The sequence below is a fragment of the Sciurus vulgaris genome, assembly GCF_902686455.1.
Source record: "Sciurus vulgaris genome assembly, chromosome: 1".
NCBI classification, from domain to species: domain Eukaryota; kingdom Metazoa; phylum Chordata; class Mammalia; order Rodentia; family Sciuridae; genus Sciurus; species Sciurus vulgaris.
The window spans coordinates 36,132,247-36,157,848 of NC_136461.1; the positions used below are offsets into that span (position 1 = coordinate 36,132,247).

Genomic DNA, 25,602 nt, shown 5'->3' on the forward strand with positions numbered 1-25,602 from the left:
CCAACCGGAGGCAGGTTGGACCTGGGTGCTGCAACCCTAGTCATGGTGCCCACCTTTTTCTCTCTGAGCTTCTCTCGACTGGGACTATGGGCGTCTGGAGTGATCTTGGTTATAGGCTTCCTCAAGCTCCTTCGCCTGCTGCTGAGGAAGCAGAAGTTGGCCAGGGCTATGGACAGCTTCCCTGGGCCCCCCACCCACTGGCTCTTCGGGCATGCCCTCGAGGTATGTGGGGAGGGGTGGAGAAAGGAGACAGCTCCCTTTCTTCAGAGAATCAGGCCTAATCCCCTAGAGGGCTGGGGTGGGAGACTGTCAGCTTAGGCAAGGGGGTGATGTCCTGGGAGCCAAGATTTCTGTTCAGCTTTCCTAATGGGACTGCTTCCTCATTCATGCCTCAAACTGGCTTCAGAAGGAGCAAGTGCTTCAAATTGCCACCAAATCAGGTTACAGACTCCTTCCCACCATTGTGAGGCCCAAGGTTCAGAAAAGGTTGTGCCAAAGGCTTGGCGATGGCATAGGAAAGGAACAAAAGCCCCCGATAGTGCCCTAGAACTAGGCTATCAGGGTTAGAGCATCATCCAAATCCTCTTTGCTCTGTGCAGTGTAAAGATTTCCATCTCCAAGGCAGAAAATGAAAGTGAAGACAGAAATAAATACTTCCATGAGAGACATTCCAGAGTGTTCGAGATTTTGGTGATGGGAAACTGAGGAGACATGACATCTTCCTGGGTTCAGATCCTGGCTCATTCTCCCATTACTGCTGTGTGGTGGGGACCACCATAGCACCCACTTTTAGGAATGTCTTCTGTCATGAGGATCTAGACCAGATATTTCTAAACACAGGATAGGGAATTGGAATCACCTGGGAGAAGCAGATTTCTGGGTTTCCAGCACCTGGAGATTCTAATTTGTCCGATTAGACCAGGAGTCTGAGTTTAAAAACCTCCCTACGTGATTTAATCTGCAGCCAAGTTTGGGAGCCCAGGTGTGGATGCCAGCGATTAGGGCTCAGGGACATATTTTCTCCTCTTGTCTCTTGAATCATCTTTCCTCATCTTCCATCTAGGAAATGGCCTCTCTTCTGCTAGTGACACCAGAAATGAGCTTGACTGCAAGATTTATTCTTGCCTCTATAGATAATCCTTTGGAGGTAGTCAAGTAACCTATGTGCATCCTGGGGACATCTAGGAAAAAATAAAGGTGGGTTGGGGAGAAAATCAGAACTTCTCTGGCTCTCATGGAGCTTACTCTCTAGAGGGGAAGGCAGACACCAGAGCCCTGACTGGGTGAAGTACTTCACAGGATTCCACATTAGGTCCATTCTTTTTGTCTTAGTAATTTTCCATCTTTTCCCCTAGTCTGGAGGATGGAGATCTATTCTGATTCATCCCCGGGCTCCTAAGGTTCAGCACAACACCTGGCACAGACCAGCCATCACCAAATGAGCTGACAGGGAATGTTGAAAAGTAATGAGGAGTATCCAAAGAGGAGAGAGAGAGAGAGTGATGGAGAAGATACATGCAGGGGTCAGGAGGGCTTGGGAGAATCTTTGCCAAGTATGGAAGGAGGGTCATGGTAAGGTTGAGGTCTAACCCTAATGAAGTGAATATGAGAGGCATTTAGGGAGACTTTCAATCCCCCCTCCATCCCCAATTCTACCTCCTTCCATCAAGTTTGGTTTGCTCTCAGATAGTGGACTTCCCCAGGATAGGGATTTTGTCCCTTCCACAACTCCATGCCAGAGCTGACTGTCCTCTTCTCTCCTAACCACCCCTTCTCCCAAAACCTGGGAGTGTGAGGAGCACTGGAAAACAGCCCAGCCCTGGCTTCTCATCTCCAATACAACTACCTGAAGGACTTTTTCTTGGCACCAGGAAGGGCATGCGAGGATCAGAGGGGTGGTTGCTGATACACATTAGAAAGGTTTCCTGGGGAACCATGGCAAGCATAGAACCATTGCATATCTTCAGTTCTTGGCACCTCTGCTGTTGTTTGGATCCACACCTGAATCTGAGAAATGGGGAGGGCGGGGAGGGAGGAGGATTAATTTCCCTAGTGTAAAGATGTGGAAGTTGAGATTCGGAGGGGGAAAAATATTTGCCAAAATCCATACAGTGGCTCAGAAATTGAGTCAAGGCTGGGCTCTGGACTTCAGTTTTTTAATTCAGAACATGATTGAACCATAGAAAGTGCAGATGGGAGCAGGACAGGAAGGAAGAGGATTGGTGGTTGAAGGGTGTGTGGTGTGGAAGAGTTGTCCATCCAGGATGGACTTCTTCCTTTCTGGTCTCCCATCCTGAGGCCCTGGAGTGTCTACCTGTCATCCTACTCAGTTCTCAGAATGTGTTCCCTGGAGGTGGGTCAGGTCCTATTCTAGGATTCCCTCATTTTTCTCTGGGGCTTGAGGAGGACTTTGCACATATTAAGTGTTAATTGTGGGTCTAAGATTGGGACTTCTGGAAGGGGCTGACAAATCTGATGTGTGCATGTGTGGAGGGGAGCATGTATGTTTTCCCTGAGATCCTTGAGCCCTCATCTCTGGCCCTACCCATCACTGGAACAGTCCTCTTGACCCTGTATGGGATAGCGAAGACACTGGCCCATTTTATTCAACAAAATTGACCAAGGGCCTTTGCTGTGCCTTGTTGGGTAAGTCACTCCCCTCTCTGTGCTTCTATTTCCTTATTCATAAAATGGAGATGATCACTTTCAACTTGCTGTGTTGGAGTCAGAAGAATATCAAAGGGAATACTGTACAGAGTCTTAGCAAACTGCTGGGCAGATAGATGTCTCGTGTTGAAACATTGTAAAGGGATTCTTGATGCAAAACACCCTAAGACATTTGCTTCCTTTGTCCTCATCTTTCTTTACAAATAAATCCAGTCTTTGGTCCTTCTTTTTCCATGCAACAAACATTTGACTAACAAACTCCATGTCCGATCCTGAGCTGAGACCTGAGGGTGAAGACTAGAGGAACAGGATTTGAGGGAGAGATGGCTAACACAACATGTTTATGGATTCTAAGGCTTAAGAAGGGACCTCTCAGCCTGGGAGTCAGAGGAAGTCCAGGGAGGTGATGTTGAGGTGACTCCTACAAGGTCTGGAAGCAGAAGTCCATTGAAATGCAGGAGGAAAGATAGATGAGGCTACCTGGGCATAGGAACAGATGCTGGAAAGAGCACTGTGTGTTTAGGACATTAATTTGATTGTTTTTTTTTGCACTGGGGATTGAACCCAGAGGCTCTCAACCACTAAACCATATTCACAGCCCTTTTAATTTTTTATTTTGAAATAGGGTCTTGCTAAGTTGCCAAGGCTAGTTTTGAACCTCGTATTCTCCTGCCACAGCCTCCCAAGTTACTTGAATTATTAATTTAATTTGTGAGGTCTAGTATGTGCCTGTGTCCGTAGTTCAGCACTTCTGGGAGGTGAGAGAGGGGACAAAATGGAGAGGATGAGGCCAGAGAGGGCAGAGGTAGGTCACATAGATACTTGTGGACATGCCAAGAGGCTTTGTTTTTTCCCCAAGGACAACCATAGGGATTGAAGTAAGGGAGTTACTGAGGTCAGACTTGGTTTGAGAAAGATTACAAAGCTCATGGTGCATAGATTGACAGAGACCAAACAGGAGCGGGAGAGGCCAGGGTGGAAAGCAAATAGGAGGCAAGAGGCCAGGGTGGAGGGAAAATGGTGGGTAGGAAGGTCAGGGTGCAGGGCAAATAGGGGGCCAGGAGGGTTAGGTGGAGATAATCCAGGCAGATGCTGAGGAGGCAGTTAGTGGATGGAGAGGACTGAGGGGTAGAGTAGGCCAGGTCTTGACTTGGTGGGCAGAGGAGAGGGGGCATCAAGGCCTCTGCCACAGATGTGAAGGTATCAGTGAGATCCCCTTCACCACTAGGAACAGGTGACAAAGATGGCCCTTGGAGCTTTGTCAAATTGAAGCATCCATTCTCAATCACAGTGGGGTTTGGCACATGGATGGGATCTGGAAGATTGTAACCAGAGGAATGAATTTCTGTCCAGATTCAAACATGTGGATCTGAGGCCCAGGAAGAAGAGGCTCAGGGTTTGCAGCACATGTCAGTGTCAGGGTGTGGGAGCCTTGGGTATGGATTTGGAGAGTTTCATGATGGGAAACTCCTCCTGGGAGTTCTGGTTTTGTTAGCTCTACTTTGCTAATTCCATTGTAAAAGTCACTTGGAGAGCCTGCGGTGAGGAGGGCCAGATTCCACACAGGATAGCAGGGACCTTCCTATCACTATAAACCATGGAAAGAAATCGCATTTCATATTTCTAGCTGGCACTGAGATTGGTGGTGGTTCCATCCCATGGGCAGGACTAGGTGCAGATTTTGGGGGAAAATATGATATGTATAAATACATATGTGTGCACTTAAATTTCAAAATGCTGGGTTCAATGCCCATGTTTTGGATGAATGAATGAATCCCTGGGTGACAGTTCAGAGGAGCAAAGCCATTCACAGGCTGAGCAGCAATGACAACATCCCCTGGGACTATTAAGCATCTCTTGGATCCCTTGATCTCCTGTTGTCTTAGGTGTTTGAATGCTCTCCCACACCCCCTCCAACTTGGTCATTCCTGAGGTTGAAGTTTATTTTTGGATGCTGAAGACAGGAGGGGTGCTGGAGTCAGAGCACAGGCTTTGGAATCTAAAACCCTGGACATGGTGTTAGTTGCATGGCACTGGACAAGGCCATTATCATTTCTTAGTCAAAATGTGATGACTAGGAAAGTCTTGGTAACCCACGTTAATCTCATCCTAAGTCTATTTGCTTCTGTCATTGAGCAGGAGGTTCTTTCTGTGACTTGTGTCACATGTGTTGACATGGGCATTTGTCCCTGAAAGGAGGGATGGAGAAGAAAGTCACTGTTAGCAAGTGACTTAGACCAAACAAGAGTGGGAGAGTTAGAAAGCCACTTCTCTGCTCCTTGGATCAGTATGCACTATATCCCTTCTCTCCAGATTCTCTGCTCAACCCTGTTGTTGAATCCCTGATGAGTTTGTGTAAATTGAGTCTTATGTTTACTTCAGAAATGATGCTACTTCTTGCTTTTGGTTGGTTCTTCTTGGCAGTTAATTCTTCAACTTTCTTTGAAATCTCAATGATGGCTCCATAGTTTGGCTATTTGGATGAATGGATTAAGAAAATGTGGTATATATATATTCAATGGAGTTTTATTTGGCCATAAATAAAAATGAAATTACAGCATTTACAGGAAAATGGATGGAACTAGAGACCATCATGTTAAGCAAAATAAGTCAAACTCAGAAGATTAAGGGTCACATGTTTTCTCTCATGTGGAAGGTAGGGAGGAAAAAGAAAAAAAAAAGTGGGGGTGAATCTTCTAAAAATCAAAGGGAGATCAGTAGAGGAAAGGGACTAAGGAATGGGGGGTATGGAGGGAAGGGGGAAATGCTGGGGAGTGATATTGGCTAAATTATCTTATTATATTGTGTGCCTTTATGAATGTATATCAACACACCCCATCAATATGTAGAACTATAATGCATCAATAAAAACGAGGAAATACAAAAAATCTAAAAAAAAAAAAATCTTGATGCTGACTTGGGCTCACACATACACTGAATCCTGACAATTTTCTGTGGAAGGGGGTATGCCCTCATTGGGAAGATGACTGAGGTGATCCAGGGTACCTACAGGCACCTAGGGATGTCCATCCTGGGGGACAGAAGACACAGACCAATCCCTACTAGAATTCCTTGGACAGTGGGGAGCCTAAGTGGTTCCAGAGAGTAGAGCAGCGATGGATGGGAAAGGTTCCAGACTGGTGACTTTTGGTCCAGTGACTAAGAAGTCTTGTTAAGAATTCTATGGCCAACATCATTCTTAATGGAGAAAAACTGAAACCATTCCCTTTAAAAATGGGAACAAGACAGGGATGTCCTCTTTCACCACTTCTATTCAACATTGTCCTCGAAACTCTAGCCAGAGCAATTAGGCAGACTTAAGAAATTAAAGGGATACAAATAGGAAAAGAGGAACTAAACTGTCACTATTTGCGGATGACATGATTCTATATTTAGAGGATCCAAAAACCTCCTCCAGAAAACTTCTAGACCTCATCAATGAATTCAGCAAAATAGCAGGCTATAAAATCAACACGCATAAATCTAAAGCATTTTTATATGCAAGCAATGAAACAGCTGAAAGGGAAATGAGGAAAACAACTCCATTTGCAATAGCCTCAAAAAAAAAAAAAAAAAAAAAACAAAAAAACTTGGGAATCAATCTAGCCAAAGAGGTAAAATATCTCTACAATGAAAACTACAAAACATTGAAGAAAGAAATTGAGGAACACCTTAGAAGATGGAAAGATCTCCCATGTACTTGGATAGGCAGAATTAATATTATCAAAATGACCATACTACCTAAAGTGCTATACGGATTCAATGCAATTCCAATTAAAATCCCATGATGTACCTTACAGAAATAGAGCAAGCAATCATGAAATTCATCTGGAAGAATAAGAAACCCAGAATAGCTAAAACAATCCTTAGCAGGAAGAATGAAACAGGGGGTATCACAATATCAGAACTTCAACTCTACTACAAAGCAATAGTAATAAAAACGGCATGGTATTGGCACCAAAATAGACAGGTAGATCAATGGTACAGAATAGAGGACACGGACACAAACCCAAATAAATACAATTTTCTCATACTAGACAAAAGTGCCAAAAATATGCAATGGGGAAAAGATAGCCTCTTTAACATGGTGCTGGGAAACTGGAAATCCATATGCAACAGAATGAAACTAAACCCCTATCTCTCACCCTGCACAAAACTCAACTCACAATGGATCAAGGACCTTGAAATCAGATCAGAGACCCTGCATCTTATAGAAGAAAAAGTAGGTCCAAATCTTCAACTTGTTGTTTAGGATCAGACTTCCTTAACAGGACTCCCATAGCACAAGAAATAAAAGCAAGAATCAATAACTGGGATAGATTCAAACTAAATAGCTTTCTCTCAGCAAAGGAAACTATCAGCAATGTGAAGAGAGAGCCTACAGAGTGGGAGAATATCTTTGCCACTCATACTTCAGATAGAGCACTGATTTCCAGAATATATAAAGAACTCAAAAAATTCTACATGAAGAATACAAATAACCCAATCAACAAATGGGCTAAGGATATGAACAGACACTTCACAGATCTACAAGCAATCAACAAACATATGGACAAATGTTCACCATCTTTAGTAATAAGAGAAATGCAAATCAAAACTACCGTAAGATTCCATCTCACCCCAAGTAGAATGGCGATTATTAAGAATACAAGCAACAATAGGTGTTGGAGAGGATGTGGGGAAAAAGGTATACTCATACATTGCTGGTGGGGCTGCAAATTAGTGCAGCCACTCTGGAAAGCAGTGTGGAGATTCCTTAGAAAACTTGGAATGGACCCGCCATTTGACCCAGCTATCCCACTCCTTGGTCTATACCCAAAGGACTTAAAATCAGCATACTTCAGAGATACAGCCACATCAATGTTCATAGCTGCTCAATTCACAATAGCCAGACTGTGGAACCAACCTAGATGTCCTTCAATTGATGAATGGATAATGAAACTGTGGTATATATATATACAATGGAATATTACTCAGCTATAAAGAATAATAAAATTATGGCATTTGCAGGTAAATGGATGAAATTGGAGAACATCATGCTAAGTGAGATAAGCCAATCTCAAAAATCCAAAGGATGAATGATCTCACTGATAAGCGGATGATGACACATAATGGGAGGTGGGAGGGAGGCAAGAATGGAGTAAGGAGGGACTGTATAGAGGGAAAAGAGGGGTGGGAGGGGTGGGGGGGGGAAATAACAGAATGAAGCAAACATCATTACCCTATGTAAATGTATGATTACGTAAATGGTATGCTGTTACTCCATGTACAAACAGAAACAACATGTATCCCATTTGTTTACAATAAAAATAAATTAAAAAAAAAAAAAAAAGAATTCTGACAGTCCTAAATATGGCTGTTTTGAAAAGCAGTGAGTTTCCAGTTGCTAAAGGTTTCTGAACTCTCAAGGCAGGGATACTCACAGGTTGGAGGTCTGGGGCCAGGCCACTGTGATATTGAGAGTCTGAGATCAACATGACCTGCATTCAGTAGGCTGCAACAAGCTGGGGAAGAGGAAATTTCTGTCTTCTCCCCTCCCAACTGTCTTTTTTCCTAAATGTCCATCACCATTTTGTGACAGATTTATTTTGGTTCTCAAGCACACCCTGGGAGAGCTGTGGCTACAGAAGACTAGAGAAGCAGGGAGTCTGTTCCTTTACTGGCTAGCTAAGCTCAGCACAACTGATTGGTGGCCTGAGAAATCTTACTAACAAGAAAGACAGCAGGAAGAGCCTTAGTCACGATTCTTGGTTGACTCTAACTTATGTGGGACTGTTTCCACACAAGTTCCCTTTGGTCTTTGGTCTGCACTGTTCCCACCTATAAAGAGAGATCATGGTTTGACTAGGCAATATTGATGTCTCCTTCTGATCTGATTTTTGGAGCAAAACCTATTTAGACTCTTGGGGAGTAGAGCAGGGAGGGATGACTGCCACCTGCTTTTCCTGGTTCCTCCTATTGTTTATTTCTATTAGGGTCAACAGGAGTACAAATGAGAGGATGAGGTGGGTGGGGCTGGGGAGCTGGGTTCAGTGAATTATCTCCATATCCTGATTTTCCCCTGCTTCCTTCCTTCTGGAGAAAAACAAGCTGTCCCAAAGTTCCCAGTAAGTGTCCCAGCTCAGGAAATCTGAGGACAAGTCTGATGCAACCTGTTGTGTAATCTAGAACTGGCTGGCAGTTGTAGGTGCCCCCAGGAGGAGGACATTCCAGCACTCTTGGAGGGGCTGCAGCTGCAGGACAGGGGCTAAGAACTGGGAGCTGCCACACTCACCCTCGGCTCCTGGGGCAACCAGTGGCACAGGGAGTCTATGGCAAGCTGACTATGATTGAAGTCAGGGTCAGCATGAGGTCAGGGTCTCCTGTCTGTGGCAGGATGCTGAAGGACACAGCATGACTGACAAGAAGGGGAGCGGGGCTCAGATGAACCATCGGCTCTTTTCAACGGGATACTGAATCTGGCTTTTCTATGACTTAAGCCTTTTCCTGCCACATCCAGTTTGACTTCCTGGACCTGGGAGAATGGGGAAAGGGGAGTGGCCCCGGTGATCAGAAAACTGATTAGGAAAACCCAGGAGGGCGGATGGAAAGAAAAGAGACAGGATGGAAGGGAGTCCTTCCAGGGATAATAGCTTGAAAGGCATACTAGAATTTTCTCTCTTAATTGTAGGTAAAGATGATTTTTATTACTTTGTGGGTTGTTTTTGATTATATATATAAAATCAAACACATACACATATGTACATATGTATGTATATATATTTTAAAAATATTTTTATATTTTTTTTATTGGCATTATAATTATATATAATAGTATTTGTACATGCACACAATTTGGTCAATTTAATTCCCCAGTAGCTCCCCTTTCCCTCACTTTGTGCTTTTTGGCAATGTGTGCTCAAGGGTAATGAAAACTCTTACAACCACCTTGGGTTGAACTCAGGATCCTGAGGGATGAACCTGTTGGGAGAATATACCGAACTGAGCAGAGGGCCTGGGAGGAGAGGAACCCCAGAGAAGGCACAGCTGATGACTGGAGACCAAAGTAGTCCCAATCCTCAGGAACCTGAGCAGGTAGTGGCTTGGGTCAGATGAGGATCCCTGGACTTAGAGCAGTGGCTGAGGGACTGGAGAGGGTACTGCATCTGGGCTGTTGAGGAGAGGGTGTGCAGGGAAGAGGGGAGAGAGCCTGCAGCTGCATGGGCTGCCTCCCTTCTTCTCTGCTTAGGGACCTGGGGCCTGGCTAGTGACACTGAGTTCCTGGCTTTCTGTTACCATTTCAGATCCAGCAGACAGACGGCCTCGATAAGGTGGTATCCTGGGCCCACCAGTTCCCCTATGCCCATCCACTCTGGTTTGGACAGTTCCTTGGCTTCCTGAACATCTATGAACCTGACTATGTCAAAGCTGTGTACAGCCGTGGGGGTGAGGTACCCCAGGGGCAGGGTGGGGCTTCCTGAGAGCAAAGGGCTCAGGGCCTGGGCCTCTGTCCTAGGTCTGGGAAGAGGATGGCAAAGGTCCTGATCCCATTCATCAATGAGCCTCCTCTGGAAACCCCCACCCCTGCTTGACCCACTTCTACTTCTCCTGCAGACCCCAAGGCCTCAGATGTGTACGATTTCTTTCTCCAGTGGATTGGTGAGTGAGCACCTGCCTTTCCTTCCTTTCCTTTCTCACCCTTGGTGTTGGGTAGCCAGGATCCTATCCTGTGTGCCTTATTTAGTCACTGATCCCATCCGTTGGACAGACCAGCCCCAATGTGCCTGTTCTGGCTCAGCTGCTCAGTGGGAGAATCAGAAGCTCCTGGCTGGCAGGGAAAGTGGGACCAGGTACCTGCCCTTACTGGGCCCGTTATCTTGCCTCCTTTCCAGGCAGGGGTAGGGCTCTGGGATACGTGTGGGTGTGAAGAATGACTTCCTGTAGAACGTGGCTCTAGAATGGCTCCTACAGGACATTTTGGTAGGTTGTGCTGTCAGAGGAAAGTTGTAGTGATGGCTCATGGCTGGTGTCGCCAGAGGCGAAGAGCTCTCAGAGACTGGGAAGCAGACCTTAATTAGGAGATGAGGCTGGGCAGGCAGGGTTGGTTACCCTGGGCTGTCAGGATGAGGGCTGTGGATTGTTGTTGAGAACAGGTAGAAGCCATTGAGTATTCTTGAAACAAGGTCATATGCTTTTCCAAAGTCCTTTGATTTATGGTCCCCAGGTATCCTCAGCAGCTCCCTGGAGCTGAGAAGGGCAGGGCAAGAGGAAGAAAACAGTCCCAACACTATTTACTTGCAGAGTAACACAGGGACATCTTTTTGTGGACCTCAGTGATTCTTACTCTATTTTCAACTATCAAAGGGATGATAAAAAGAAAAGACAAAGGCTTAGGAAAATGAGATGCAGTTTTGAAGATAGGAATGCATTTCCATGGCTGGGTATGTGTGAGTGGTAGGGGGAAGGAGGATAGGATTCCACCTGAGGCCACAAAACACAGACATAGCAGCTTGTCCCCCAGGTCCTGAAGCTGTGGCCACAGTCCCAGCAACTGAGAGCCTAGACCCAGCTGGCTTTCCTCCTGCCTGACTGTTCCTAGGGAGCCAGATCTCCTTTGTGTGAACTCAGTGTCCTATGAACCCTGACTTTGTAAGCGCTGCTGAGGGACAGAAATTGTGTCATCTTGTCCTGAAGAAGAAACTTACTCAGTTAAGAACTGCTGCTGCCTCTGTGTCCCCAGTTGGTTGGGATACAAAGGGCAACATCAGGTCTGTTAGTGGCCCACCCTAGAGGGTTTCAGACTGGGGGATCAGAGATGGGGAGTACTTGATCCCAGGCTGCCAGGGGTAGAGCAGGATTGCCTGGATTCACCAGCCCTCCATCTTCCATCTCCTCCCAGGGAGAGGCCTGCTGGTTCTTCATGGGCCCAAGTGGTACCAGCACCGCAAGCTGCTCACACCTGGCTTCCATTATGATGTGCTGAAACCCTATGTGGCTGTGTTTGCTGAATGCACACATGACCTGCTGGTGAGCTCCCTATGGCAGGCTCCTGGAGCTGTGTGTGGGTGGCTGCGCCAGCCCTCTGCACCCTCATTTTTCCCTGGGGGAGGTCAGGTGCTCTGTAGCAGGGAGATCCCCTAAGTCCCTGAGTCTACCTTCTGCTTGCAATACGAATGCCCTGCTCTACTGCCTTCCTACTGCATGATACTATTAGCTAGGTGCTGAAACACCCAGGGTCCTGGTAGCCCTGGTTTTGTCCCTACCAGTAGATCCAGCTCACTTTCTTGTCAGACCAAAGGGCTCTTGGAGGCTTCAATAAAGGCTCGACTGGAGCAGATTTGAGGGCTGCCTATATTTTAAAGTATCAGGAAAGCCCTTCACATGTAAAGTGTCTCCTTTTCATTTTCTGCTATCACAGTTCCTAACACTGATGTGGCTACAACTTATCTCTAAGATGGATGTAAAGTCAGGCTTGGAATCTCAGGGCTGGAAAATTCTTAGAGCCTGCCCACACTAATCTTTTCCTTTGTAGAAAACTCCTCTCCAGCATTACTGCAGGCCTGATATGCACAGGTGTGCTGCAGGTGTGCTGGGGACCTCCCCTCTTTTGGGCACACCTGCTCCCTTATAGGCTGCCCCTGACTGGTAGGAAGTGTCTGTGTGCTGTGCAAGATCTGCCTCCGGGTCCTGCCTTCTGGACCTGATGCCCAGAGGCTACCAAACCCCACATTCTAGCAGGATACAGGGCAGGGCAGTAACTGGGTGTTCACGTAGAGGGAAACTTGGTGGCAGAGGGGAGGCTATGGGTCCTGAAGGGGAGGGAGGGGTATCCAGCCCAGCTGACCCACACATTGTTTCCCATGTCTGGGTTCCAGGACAAGTGGGAGAAAAAGGCTCATGAAGATAAGAGCTTTGACATCTTCTGCGATGTGGGCCACATGGCACTGGACACACTCATGAAATGCACCTTTGGCAAAGGAGAAAAAGGCCTAAGCCAAAGGTCAGGGGGTACTCAGGACTGGCCCCCTAATTCCCATCCCAAGCTAGCTCAGAGGGGAGAGGTGGCAGGGCTCCTGGGCCCTGACTGGAGAGTAGATGGTGCCCTGTCCTGCTGGGATGAGCTAGGTCTTGCTGGTGCTTGCTTTAGAGAGAAGGGAGGGGAAGAGCAGCAGGTTCTGTGCTTGGGCCGGATGCTTGGAAGGGAGCTGCTCAGGGCTCTGCCCTTGGTACACCCTCTGCTATGCAGGGACAACAACTACTACTTGGCAGTCAGTGACCTCACACTACTGACACAGCAGCGCCTTGAGTCCTTCCAGTACCACAATGACTTCATTTACTGGCTCACCCCACACGGCCGCCGCTTCCTGCGGGCCTGCCAGATTGCCCATGACCATACAGGTGGGTCTTCCCTGCAAGGTCCACTCCAAGGTAACCTGGGTTCTTCCTCCCTGCCCCTCTGCATGCCTCCTATTATAGGACCTCAGTTCCCTTTTGGGCAGAGGATGGGTTCCCAGGCAGTGACAACCTGTGCTCCTGGCCCAGACCAGGTCATCAGGAAGCGGAAGGAAGCCCTGAAAGATGAGAAGGAGCGGGAGAAGATGCAGAAACGGAAGCATCTGGACTTCCTGGATATTCTCTTGGAAGCACGAGTGAGTGTGCATTTGCCCACACCCACTGAGAGCTGTTTGCAGAGGGGTCTTCTGCCTAGGGCCAGCTGCACAGCAGAAGAGGCTTTAAGCACCCCTTCCCTTTTTACCTGGAAAATATAACCTGCTCCTTGTCCTATCACACATATCAACAAAGCTGCAAAGGTTCAGGGTGTGTCGGCTATGCTGTGGCATCAGAGACCTGAGAGTTTGGGTCACTTGGTAGAAGCCTGAAGACATTTCTAGACTTCTAAAAGCCCCAAGAATCTTGGCATTGTAGAATATTATAATGTAGAATTTAGACTTCATTCATTCATTCAGTCTTTAATTTCCGGGTTCTATAAACTCATTGAGTACCTGCATTGACTCTGTTTCTGTACTAGGGCACAGGGATGGGAAAGATCTGGCCTGTCCCTCCAGGTTCTTATAGTCTAGTGGAGGGAATATAGTTGGTGGACGTTGACAAAGATGTCTTCCTTTGCCAGGTGGCATTCTGTGTGTCAAGTGAGCAGAGCTGACAGTTGGGGTAGGATAAGGTCACAGGTCATTTGGTGAGAGGGATCAGGGATTGCTTCGTGGAGTAGGAGGCATCCAGGCTGGGCTTGAAAGATAAGACTGGGGGGTGTCTCTAACTCCCAGTCTGCAAAGCAGCTTTCTCTCCCTACCTCATACCTGCATTTGACAACTACTGTTTCAAGTTCTGCTTAATATCTATCTCAAATGCTTTGAGCTGTCCTGTTACCCCTTAACCCAGGATGAAAGTGGGCTCAGGCTGTCAGACACAGACATCCGGGCTGAAGTGGACACATTCATGTTTGAGGGCCATGACACCACCACCAGCGGTATCTCCTGGTTTCTCTACTGCATGGCCCTATACCCTGAGCACCAGCAGCGCTGTAGAGAGGAGGTCCGTGAGATCCTAGGGGACAAGGACTCTGTCCAATGGTGAGTAAGGTTGAGAGTGAGCCCAGTCTGTCCTGCTCAACCCAGGGAGAGGCTGTACCTATCCTGTCCTGTGCCATCTGAGCATGACACAGCACCATCCTGGAGATGAGGTGAGGTGACTGACCTGTTCCCTCTGGTGTAGCTTTTGTGGGTGGCTGAGTGTGTATGTACCCCTGAGCCTACTTCCCCCAGATGGAGTCATTTCAGTGTCACACAGAGGCTGATTTTTATAAACTGACAGAGTAGGGAAGGCTAGAAGAGAGAGAAAGAGAGGAGGAAGCAGATAGGGCAGTAGGGAGAGCAAGACTTTGCCACCTGCCTTTGGGTGGTAGTACACAGCCTCTGAACTCCTACATCATTCCCCTGGTGAGGGGCAAAAGACTGTTTCCCAAACTACATCTCTTTAAAACTGCCAAATGTTCCACCTTGTTTCTTGGCTAAAGACTGAAGTCCTAAACACAACAGCTGATTGGTCCCAACATTTTTTTGCAGTGTGATCTTTAGGAATCTCTCACAGCCTCTCCTCTCCTTTGACTGCCTCCTCCCCTCCTGCCAGGCACCTCAACTTTCTGGGCTCCTACACTGCCTATAGAACAGACAAGGTCCCAGTCATCCCACTCCTGGTTTATTCCAAAAGGACTTAAAATCAGCATACTACAGTGACGCAGCCACATCAGTGTTTATAGGAGCTCAATTACAATAGCTAAAGTATGGAACCAACCTAGGTGTCCTTCAACAGATTAATGCATTAAAAAAATGTAGTATACACAGGATGGACTATTACTCAGTCTTAAATAAGAATGAAATTATGGCATTTGCCGGAAAATGGATGGAGTTGGAGAATATTATGCTAAGCAAAATAAGCCAATCCCAAAGAACCAAAGGCTGAACATTTTCTCTGATATGGGGATGCTAATTCACAATAAGGTGTGTCAGAGAGAATAATGGTATTTTGGACTAAACAGAGGGGAGTGAAGGGAGGGGAGGGGTATGGGGGTAGGAATGACAGTAGAATGAATCGGACATTGTTACCCTATGTGTATATATGATTACATACCTATGTAACTCTATATCATGTACAACCAAAAGAATGAGAAGTTATATTCCATTTATGTATGAGGTGTCAAATGCATTCTACTGTAATGTATAACAAATTAGAATAGACAATCAGAATAGACAAGGCACATAGCAGTGGTACAGAAAATGCTCAGTCAGTGGAGGAACTTTGGATTCACTAGAAGGGTCTGACCTGTAATTCCAGGATTGGAGACTTAGAAGAGTCTCTATTATTCATTTTTATTGGTTGGATGTTGGAAACCTTCCAGGGTGTCCAGCCAGGTGCCAGGTTATTATATGGGGTGCAAGTGGGAAGAGGAGGAGAAGCCAAGTTGCTGTCTTTGGGAGGTTTTTAGAAAGACAAATTCACATAACTGAAAATTCAGAAAAAACACAGGGAGGAGTAAGATTGAGGGGCCTGGATATTGAGGGCAGAGGCATCAGAAGGGGTGGGGCTTGACTTGACTTTATAAGGAGGATTAAAACTCAGGCAAAGAGAAGGCCAGGCATTCTAGGCTGGGCAACAATGTGAACACAGCCTGAGGCAGATTGTTCAAACATTTTATTTTCACTTCATTCCATTTAGAACTTGAAGCAACTTAGAGGACACTTAGTCAATAAAATAGTGCAAAAAAAAAAAAAAGAAAAAAAGAAAAATCAGGACCAGAGGGAATATAACTTGGGTTTGGGGCTTTGTCCTAAGGTATTGCACAGTAGTTATAGTTGGACCTTACATTTGTATCTGAGCTTTCTGGTAGCTCTGTGTGTGTGTGTGTGTGTGTGTGTGTGTGTGTGCGCGCGCGCGCGCATGTGATTTATCAGCTTATCATTCTGCCATTCTGCACCCATTGAACAATTCATGAATAATGATTGGCTAATTCAATCAACACAAGCTTCTATCCTTTCCATTCGAAGTCTACAGCAGAAGCTAGCAGCACCTAAAGAATTGTCCCTTTTGGGCTTCAGTGGGGTACTGAGATATATACATAGATCTGACCTTGTCTTCAACGGCTGGATGCATATATTTCTAGGGTATTTTGTCTTTCTCTCCTAGGAACAAGGATGGGGAGGGAATGGAAAATAGTGGGACCAGATTTCTGGGTCTGATTGGCCAACCTGTACCTGATCTGGTTGGGCAGTTGAAGCTTTTGTGCCCTCTCAGACTCTTGGATGGATGGTGGTGGTCAGATAGGAAGCTTGGGCTGGGACCTGTCTTCTTCCAGAATTCCATTACTCCCCATTCCCAAGTGTCCTGTGTTGCTGGCAGGGATGATCTGGGAAAGATGACCTACCTGACTATGTGCATCAAGGAGAGCTTCCGTCTCTACCCACCTGTGCCCCAGGTGTACCGCCAGCTTAGCAAGCCTGTCAACTTTGTGGATGGCCGCTCGCTGCCTGCAGGTGGGATGGGGTGGGTTTGTGGTGGTAGAACTAGAGTCCTCTGGATCCTCTTCCGAAGCCTCCTATATCATTGGTCAAATCTTTGCATCAAAGGGAAAGAACTCAGACTTTGCATTCAGAGCCCTGGGTCAAACCAGCTTCACAACATAGGAATAAATTCCTCTACCTCTAAGCCTCCACTTCTTATTATGTAAAATGGGGGTGAGGAGAATAGCTACTTTTCAAGGTTGTTGACAGGATTTAAGAGACAATGTTCATCAGGGCTCTCAAGTACCAACATGCATACCCAGGTTGTGTTCTAGACAACTTCAGGGAGCAAGATTTACATAGACTATGATGTTGTACAGCATACAACATATACAGCAATATGTGATGACTTTGTAAAGAGCGTGTAGCCCTCCACCCAGCCCAACACGTAGTACATACCAATGAGTGGTAGCTATTACTATTGATAATATAATGTTACGAATAAGAAACTTACTGAGAGTTCATTGAAAGCAGAAAGGATATTAAGTCCCTGTCTGTCCTACTTAATGGTAGGGTGGGTTTATTCCTCCTTTATTTCTTTCCACAAATGTCTGTGTCAGAAGCATGCCAGTGCTGGGGCTATAGGAACTAGGCATTATGATGATCAAGGTACTTCAATGAGTTAGTGTGGACATGAGCTCACTGTCACTGGCAGAGGTCAAGCGGGGGCTAGTGTCCCAGATAGGGAGGTAGTAGAGGATTTAGGCCCTGTGTGGAGGTTGGCCTGCTTGTCCCAGGAACACCTCATCACCAGGCCTCTGTTCCACCTACAGGCAGCCTGATCTCTCTGCACATCTATGCCCTCCATAGGAACAGCACCGTGTGGCCCGACCCTGAGGTACTCCATCACCGGGCCTTGGGGGTCAGACTGGGTGGGAGTGGCTATGGAGCTTATACTATGCCAGGACCTGGTGGATATTTAAGCAAAGTTTGATCCCTCAGGTTTTTGACCCCCTGCGCTTTTCTCCTGAAAATATGTCTGGACGCCACCCTTTCGCCTTCATGCCCTTCTCAGCTGGGCCCAGGTAGGGAGAGACCCGGTATCTTTAGGCTCTCAGGGCTGTGGAGGGAGGGTGGAGGACATCATGGGGGAGGCATGATTATGGGTACTTTACAGTGAGGGGGGCCATGCAGGGTTTGTGGATATTGTAATGCAGGGTAAATTCCAGGGACTTTTTTGCTATTGTATTCCTGTCCTGGGAAAGTGGGTGGGAGAAGAGACCCCAAACTAGAATCCCCAATGTAAATCTACTCAGCATGGGCTCCTTATCATTCTCCCAAGATCTGTTTCTTAAATTCAAGTCAATTAATCCACCAGCCAGTCATGCAGCCAAAAATAGTTATTGATATTTGTTGGCCGCTAGGAGCACTGAATTTCACCAATCTCAAAGCCCCATAGTGCAATGTCTCTTTGTGCTGCTCGCTGCAGGAACTGCATCGGACAGCAGTTTGCCATGAATGAGATAAAGGTGGTCACGGCCCTCTGTTTGCTCCGCTTTGAGTTCTCTCTGGATCCCTCGAGGCTACCCATTAAGATGCCCCAGCTGATTCTGCGCTCCAAGAATGGTATCCATCTCCACCTGAAGTCTCTTAGTCGTGGGCCTGGGAAGTAGCTCTGTAGAGAGCAAGGCCTGAGATAACCTAGGCAGTGGGTTCTCTCTGGCCACTCCTTCAGGGGTGATGTGGAGTGGTGGAGGCTCCCTGGCTTCGGGAGGCTTGTAGTTTGGGAGGGGAGTAGGCACTGACATAGACAGCCTCCTAGAGGACAGTGCCGCATCAACATGTATGTCTACAAATGCTTGCTATGCATGTATTCTAGAACTGATTCATTCACTCAACAAAATCAGCACCTATTTGCTTAGAGGAACTTTGTGTCCCATAATTGGCAATTGTTCTGAAAGGTAACAAAACATACATTCCAGCCTTAGTAATTCACAGTGATGCAATGGAAGCTTTGCCTCCAGATTCATGGTAACACATGACTCAGGGCATTGTCCCTTCATTAAGATGTGTGTGTGTGTGTGTGTGTGTGTGTGTGTGTTTGGAATATAACAGACATAAAGAAAAATCATAAATAAAAACTGAACAAAATAATGGATGATTCTAAAGGAAACTCTCCCATGGACATTGAAGAATTTGGAAGATGGTTTCTCCACAGAGACTCGTGGGATGGGTCCCTGTGGCATCCCTGCCATTTTCAGTAGTGGTATCCCTATCCCACAATGCTCTGAGCATTCAGAGTGAGGCTGGGGAAGGAGGGACTTTCTGGGAGAAAGAAAGTCCTTCTTGAATCAGGCGTTGACTTATGGGTGAGGTATGAAGGTGCCAAGAAGGACTTTCAGGGAGGACCTCAAACTGGGAACCACATGAAGACCCCTGGGTGGCACCCAAGCTTAACTCAATTTGCTTCACTTATCTCTGGATCTTTAGCTTTCAGACAGTTACCTGGAGTCAGCAGGGTTGATGACCCTCTGATGGGAGTAGACTCTGGTCCCATTTCAATATTAAGGGGAGGAACCTGTGATGCTTTTCTAGGAGAAATAAGCTGAGGTCTCCTGACTCAAGCATATTTTGACCAAGACTCCATTACTAGTACTGACAGTCTCCCTGAGAGTACGTCTGTGAAAAACTGATCTGAGAGCTCTGGTGCCAGAGGGGAGGAGAGGCTATGTGGGGGAGGGAAGATGGAGGCTGGGGCTGACGGGCATCACAGTTGACTTCTACTTTGTCCATCTAGTTCTCCAAACGTACCCCTCTGTCTCCTGTAATCCTGGGCACCGATCTGCACGTGTGTGTGGGTAGAGTGTGGAGTGTGTAACGGGTGTGTGTAGGAGTGGTTTACACGAGTGTCTCTGTGTTTGTGTTCTGGGAGATGTGTATGTGAATGTGAACTCGGCCTGGATCTTGCCTATTACTTGAAGCGATCAGGGTCACTTTTTTGGTAACACACTTTTTTGGAATCTTGTGGTTAGAACACCTGTCCATGGTTGGCAAGCCAGAATTCTGAGCTTCTGTTTTCCTGTGCTCTCTGAGTATGGCCAGTATAAACCCTCTCTATCACCTGATACCAGGGGACCTGCTAAACATCCTACTGTGACATTCCCAGCACATTCTCCTGCCCTGACTCTCTCCTATCCCCTTAGTCAAACACCAAATGTCCAACCCTTTCCTGTCCTTCTTCATACTGGGACTGAACAGTTTAGTGACTTGGGAGGTCCAGAAACGAGGAAGGCAACTTGGGGAGAAACCCCTTCCAGGAAGCAGAACACTGGATAGTGAGGAAGGCAGAGGACTCCAGGGAGGTCTGTCTGTGGCATCCAGAGCCCTGAACTAGGAACGGTTCAAGGAAACAGGAACCTGTGCTCAGATCCAGCAAGAAAGGCACGGTCTGGTTTGAGAGAGGATGACTGAAGTAGGGACACTAGTCCAGGGAACATGGTGGGAGCACATGGGGATATGGGTGCTGAAGATCCAGAGATGAGGGAAGCAGATGCAGTTGTGTGTGGGCACCACACAGGGGTCATCCCAGGGTGAAGAACACTAGCACCCAGGCAGTTACCAGATGTGGGCAGGGGCAATGAAGCCTCTCCTTGGGATGGCCAGTCATTTGCTAATCTGGACTCCTCCCAGCCCTTGCTGGAAAACTGTCTACTCCTGAGCCTCCTGAGGAGATTTTAGTTCCTATGGGTGAAGATGGAGGCTGGGACTGGTGGGCATCAGGTGTCTGATGCCATGGCCTGGCTCGGCTCACTGGCTCATCTCACTGGGTCTGTGAAGAGCAGGGTGCCCAGTCAGGTGTGTTGGTGCATACTTATAATTCCAGTTACTCTGGAGGCCAAGGCAGGGAGATTGCAAGTTCAAGGCCAGTCTCAGCAACTTGATGAGATTCTCTCAACATCAAATAAATAAAAAGGGCTGGGGATGTAGCTTAGTGGTAAAGTGCTTCTGGGTTCAGTTCCTAGTACCACAAAAAGAAAATAAAAATAATAAAAAAAGAAGAAGACACAAAAAAGGTCCCCCAGGTTTCATGCCAGACCAGGACTATAAGTCTTTCCTGTTCAGCTCAGCTCAAGAAGGGCTCTAGCTGGGACCATTCCTGAAAAAATCTAGGATGAGGAACACACCTTGAAAAGAGGCCTGGTCTCTTCTCCCAGTAGGTTTAAGCCTGTCCCTCTGAGCTCCCAGACAAGAGAACTTTTCTAAACTCAGTTACTACATGGGATCCTCAGCAGCTAGGGGGCACCAGGGGTCACATGGGTGAGACTGCCTGGAGAGGTGGGCCAGGCAGGAGTCCTGGTACTACAGGACAGATGTCATCTCCTGTTCCTTCCTCAGAAAAGACCAGTCTCTGCCCTTCTCCCTTCCCCTCCATCTCCTTCCAAGGAAAGAAAGACACTAAATGTAACATTGGGAACTTTATTGCAGGGAGGAGGGAGATGGAGAGGCATGGGTGAAAGAAAATCAAGTAGATAGGAAGCATTCAGAAGAGGTTTAGATAGACAGGTGAGGTGCCATTTGGGGAAGGACTCTGCTAGGTTCATTACTGGCTTTTAATGTTGCTCAAGTACTAAACTTTAGAACCCATGAATATGTTATCCCATACATCAAAAGGAACTCAAGTTTTAATTAAGTAAAGGATCTTGAGATGAAGAAATTACGTTGGATCACCTGGATGGGCTTGATGTAATTACAAGGTTCCATATAAACCGAAAGGAAATGTGAAAACAGTAAGAGAAAGAAGTTTGAAAACTATGCTGGCTTCAAAGAAGGACAAGGGAGCCAGTACAGAGGAAAGCAAGGAATGCAGCTTGAGACTGAGAAGTCAAGGGTAAAGATTCTCTCTAAACCCTGCAGAGGAAGGCTGGTCACATCCACAACTTGGTCTTCTCTCTGTGATGCCCATTTTGGATTTCTGATCCCAGAACTGTAAAAGAATAACTTTCCATTATTTAAAACCACTAAGCTTGTGGTCATTATAGCAGCAGTAGGAAACTCAGAGAAAAATAAGCAGGTGGAAAGGGGAAAGACAGGTGGAGGACCATGCAGGCTGGAGTTAGGTGCAGTCAGGGATGCAGGCAGGTGGGAGATAGGCAGACAGACAGACAAGTAGGGAGCCTGGAGGCAGGTGAGAGGGGACAGGCAGATGGGAAGAAAGGCAGGCAAGCAGGTAGGAAGCAGGATATGGGCGGATAGGCTGGGAACAGGAGCAGGTGATAAAAGATGGCAGTTTGGAGGCCTTCAGAGCCTGCTCTTGACCTACCAGGGTTAGTGGAGTTTTCTGAGACGCAGGTGGATCCCATTCTCAGACTTCAATACAAGTTGAGGTATGAGAAAGGGGATCCTGGTGGGATCTGGCAGCAGCTCAAAGCGGAGCAGGGTCAGGGCCACAGCCACCTTCAGCTCATTCATGGCAGATTGTTTCCCAATGCAGTTCCTGGGCAGGGTGGGGACAGTGAAGTGAGCATTGGTCTCAGGCCCTGTTCTGGGCTGGGCAGGCAGTGGTCCCTGAGCACCAGCCTAGAGATGGACATTCAGGGTCCTCTTCCATGGGGACTGTCTGACACCTTTACTTACAGGTCACATATACCTCTACCCCCAAGCCTTGGTTCACACTTTCCTGATCTTTAACAAGGCTTACCACTGTTTCAGGGCTAGCTCTGACCCTACTTCTGCTTTCAGAGGCATGAAGTCTCTATTAGGACAGTGCTAATATTCTAAGGGACAGAGTCCAATCACATTCTTTAATAACTTAAAGAATTAGTTTTTGGTTAGTACATTCCAGCTAGGAGGATCCAGGAACTGAGTTCCTCATAGGGAAGCCAGATATCAGTGAAGAAGCTCCTAGAGTGGGTAATGGTTTGGGGATCCTCAAGCTGCAGCCCCATCTGCCTCCCACAGACTGGTTAGGTTCCTGCCACTCTCTAACTCCCTCATTCCATTAGAATCTGTAGCTTTCTCATTATAGTCCATAAATGTCCCCATTTGCCATCTTCATCTGAAGGCTGAAGTCCTCTCCTGGACTCCTCTGGTGTTGCTGCCTTCCTCTCCCTACATGCTGAAGCCTCAGCCCAACTCAGACCTTTCCATGCCTTCCATCATGCCCTCCATGTCCAAATGCCCAGGCTCCCTCCACACCTCTCTCTGGATTATTGCCTTACCCACCTCTTGCCTCTCTGGCCTCACTTCCTAGCTCAGCTCATGCTGTTGTGATCACAGAGAATGTTCTCCTTCCATCTCTGCCTGCATACCTTAAAAGCTCAGATTAGTGGCCAGTTTGCCCTCACCCTTGTGCTAGCTGCCCCTCTCCCTTCCAGACCTTCAAGGTGCCATCCAAACTTTATTTAAGGACAAACCATAGTTCAGGGCCATTCTGGACAGTGCCAGGGATGTGGAATATTCCACAAACTGCTCAGTGAGTGATGAGTGAGTGAAAGAATGAAGAAGGGAACAATGTGTCTTAAGCATAGGTATTTATTTGTCTCTAGAGATTGCATTTTCTTTCTTTTAATTCTTGGAGTCAGGGACAGTATCTTTCATCTCTATGTTCCTGTCACCTAGCTTATATAGGACCTGACACATAGAGGCTGGCTTAATGATTTATTTTACACTGACTTAAGTTAATTAATGTCGCTTGAGTTTAAAAATTCAGTTCACTTGAGTTTAATAATAGAATGTAAAATAGATGGAATACAAAGAAAGGAAACACAGGTTTTGAACTAAAAATTAAACTATGTGACACTCTCCTGCCCTCTAGTGGTAACAACATGACTTGCAGTCATTGTAGGACCTGGAATTAAATCCCAGAAAACCAATTTCTGGAAAAACAATTTGCTTAAAGCCTGTTCTGTGAAAGCTGATTTACCATTTGAAGGATTCATAGGAGTATGAGCTAAGAAAAGCCCATTTTTACTAGCTTTTAATAAAATTTATATATTCTTATGTCTCACTGGATGATTTTGGCAGCTTTTGTAGATGGCCACAGCAGCCTTTTGGAGTTATTGTCCTGCTGCTTCAGGTGGGCTTTATGTTGCACACACTGGGAAACTTTCAAATGCTATGTGCCACATACCAAATAGAGTGGCTTTCTCTCAAATGCAGTTTATTGTCCTCATTTTTATGCTCTTTGTCTGAAGTTGGACTATAAGAATAATTTCAAGGTATGTAGATCTTACTTCACCTGTCAAATTGTGACAACTGGGAATGTTGTACGAGGAACAGGAACATGCAGTCAAACATTGTGTTGGGAGAGACTGCAAATGCTGAGGCTAAGAAGCCATACACCCTGGTGTGACACTTTCTTCAAATAGCTAATTTTTCAAGTATCTAACTGAAGAGTCGGCAAATTCCAGGCTTTGGGAAAATAAACACTGGCAAAGTAGTCACTTTCTTCAGTGAGCTGAGGATTGGTGACCCAAAACAGAAAGGGTGGTGGGCTGAATTGAGAATGTGTGGGAAGAGAGGGATTCATCTGGTAGGAATCCTGGCAACTGAAGTGAAATTTATAAGAGAATTTCTAATTCACAAAGCCATAACCATAAAGTGAGAAAAACACCAGAACATGCTGATGTGTGGAACACCCACTGACAATGAAATTTGTCTGACCCCTGGGAAGGGCAGTGGATCAACATCTCCGTGGTGCGCCTGCTGTGGTTCTTTTGTGCACTGAAACATGCAAATGAGGTTTCTTTGCCATAAATACCAACAAACAATGCCATACCCGAAGATGCTGTACAGCAACTTAAGGGATCATAAACTTTGAGAAGATGCCCAGACATGACTCCTCTTTCCCCCACCCCATGACCAACCAGTACAGGACCCCTCACCTGGCTCCTCCTGAGAAAGGCAAGAAGGAGTGGCTGTGTCGGGTAGAATCTGGTGCAAACCGGAAAGGGTCATACACCTGCAGAGAGAGCAGCAGGACCAGGATAGATAGAGGTCAAGCTCCTGATTCTGACCCATGCAGGGACAGGATATCAAGAAGTGGGTGTAGAAGGAGGTGGTGTCCTCAGAGATCATCCCCTTCCATTCCCTAAGGACCTCCATACCTCTGGGTTTGGCCACACTTTTGCGTTGTGGTGAAGGCCATAAAAGGACAGTATGACTGGGATGCCTGTGGGGCAGAAGAATGATTATGCCCATGGGGTGAAGCCCTGGTTATTCAGCCAGCAGGGGACATGCATGTACAGAAGGCCTGGTGCTCTAAGTCATGACTTTGAGCAGGATGCTCCTGTTACAAAAGGTGTGGGAGGACTTGGCAAAGCACCTGAGTACTGGCAAGGAGCAGAAAACCACGAATCCAAAAGAGAGAAAAGCAAGAAAGCACTGTACCTTCCTTTTTGGAATAAATGTAGGAAGAGCTTATATTTTTGAAAGATTCCCACTGAGGAGTATACATTAATTCATTTGGTTCTCACAACAACCCTCCAAGGAAGGTGGTTGGATCCCTGTTTTTCAGATGAGGCAACTAAATTTCAGAGAGGAATTACCTATGATCACATAGGTAGGATGTGGCAGGGCTGGGATTCAGACCTAATGAGGTGTGAGCCAACAGATGGTTGGCTTACCATGGTAGGGATCTCATATCTGATCATCAGCTGCTCTCTGCCATCAATCTGAGGGCTCCTGAGAGACTGGGTCACATCTGACCCATGACATGGAATTTGCTGACTTTCTTTATTTGCCTTGACGGGATGAAAGAACCACCTCTCCCTAGCCTCTGTCTGATACTTCTCCACCTTCCACATCTCAGGAAATAGAATTTTAGAGCTAAAGTCATGAGATACCACATCCAGAGGCTAACATAGAGATGCATCCTATTTACAGATATGTACCTACAATTATTTGCATTTCATCAAGCTTTCTACACATAATACCAAATACA

The 25,602-nt window shown here is 46.5% G+C and overlaps 2 protein-coding genes across 5 annotated transcripts in view; one reads left to right on the forward strand and one right to left on the reverse strand.

Moving 5' to 3' along the window:
- On the forward strand, positions 1-19,347 carry CYP4B1 (cytochrome P450 family 4 subfamily B member 1). 4 transcript variants are annotated; one of them, XM_079154620.1, is made up of 13 exons: positions 85-222; positions 9,571-9,741; positions 9,951-10,092; positions 10,261-10,305; positions 11,546-11,673; positions 12,522-12,646; positions 12,893-13,044; positions 13,189-13,295; positions 14,047-14,237; positions 16,561-16,694; positions 17,495-17,559; positions 17,664-17,746; positions 18,151-18,589. In XM_079154620.1, the coding sequence occupies exons 2-13, from the start codon at positions 9,622-9,624 to the stop codon at positions 18,332-18,334; spliced, it is 1,476 nt and encodes a 491-aa protein (XP_079010746.1). In that variant the 5' UTR covers positions 85-222; positions 9,571-9,621; the 3' UTR covers positions 18,335-18,589. The 4 variants fall into 4 exon arrangements, with proteins under 4 accessions (XP_079010747.1, XP_079010748.1, XP_079010745.1 ...); XM_079154619.1 differs by lacking the exon at positions 9,571-9,741 and having other exon boundaries at positions 2-222; positions 18,151-19,327; XM_079154621.1 differs by lacking the exons at positions 9,571-9,741; positions 9,951-10,092 and having other exon boundaries at positions 1-222; positions 18,151-19,347.
- Positions 18,732-25,602, reverse strand: part of LOC306670153 (cytochrome P450 4A10-like) — a 17,345-nt gene continuing 10,474 nt past the window's right edge. The window contains exons 10-12 of the mRNA XM_079154725.1: positions 24,767-24,831; positions 24,545-24,621; positions 18,732-22,155 (exon numbers count right to left, since the gene is read on the reverse strand). Of these exons, the coding sequence (XP_079010851.1) occupies positions 21,987-22,155; positions 24,545-24,621; positions 24,767-24,831 (311 nt within the window). The 3' untranslated portion in view covers positions 18,732-21,986. The remainder of the gene's footprint in view (positions 22,156-24,544; positions 24,622-24,766; positions 24,832-25,602) is intronic.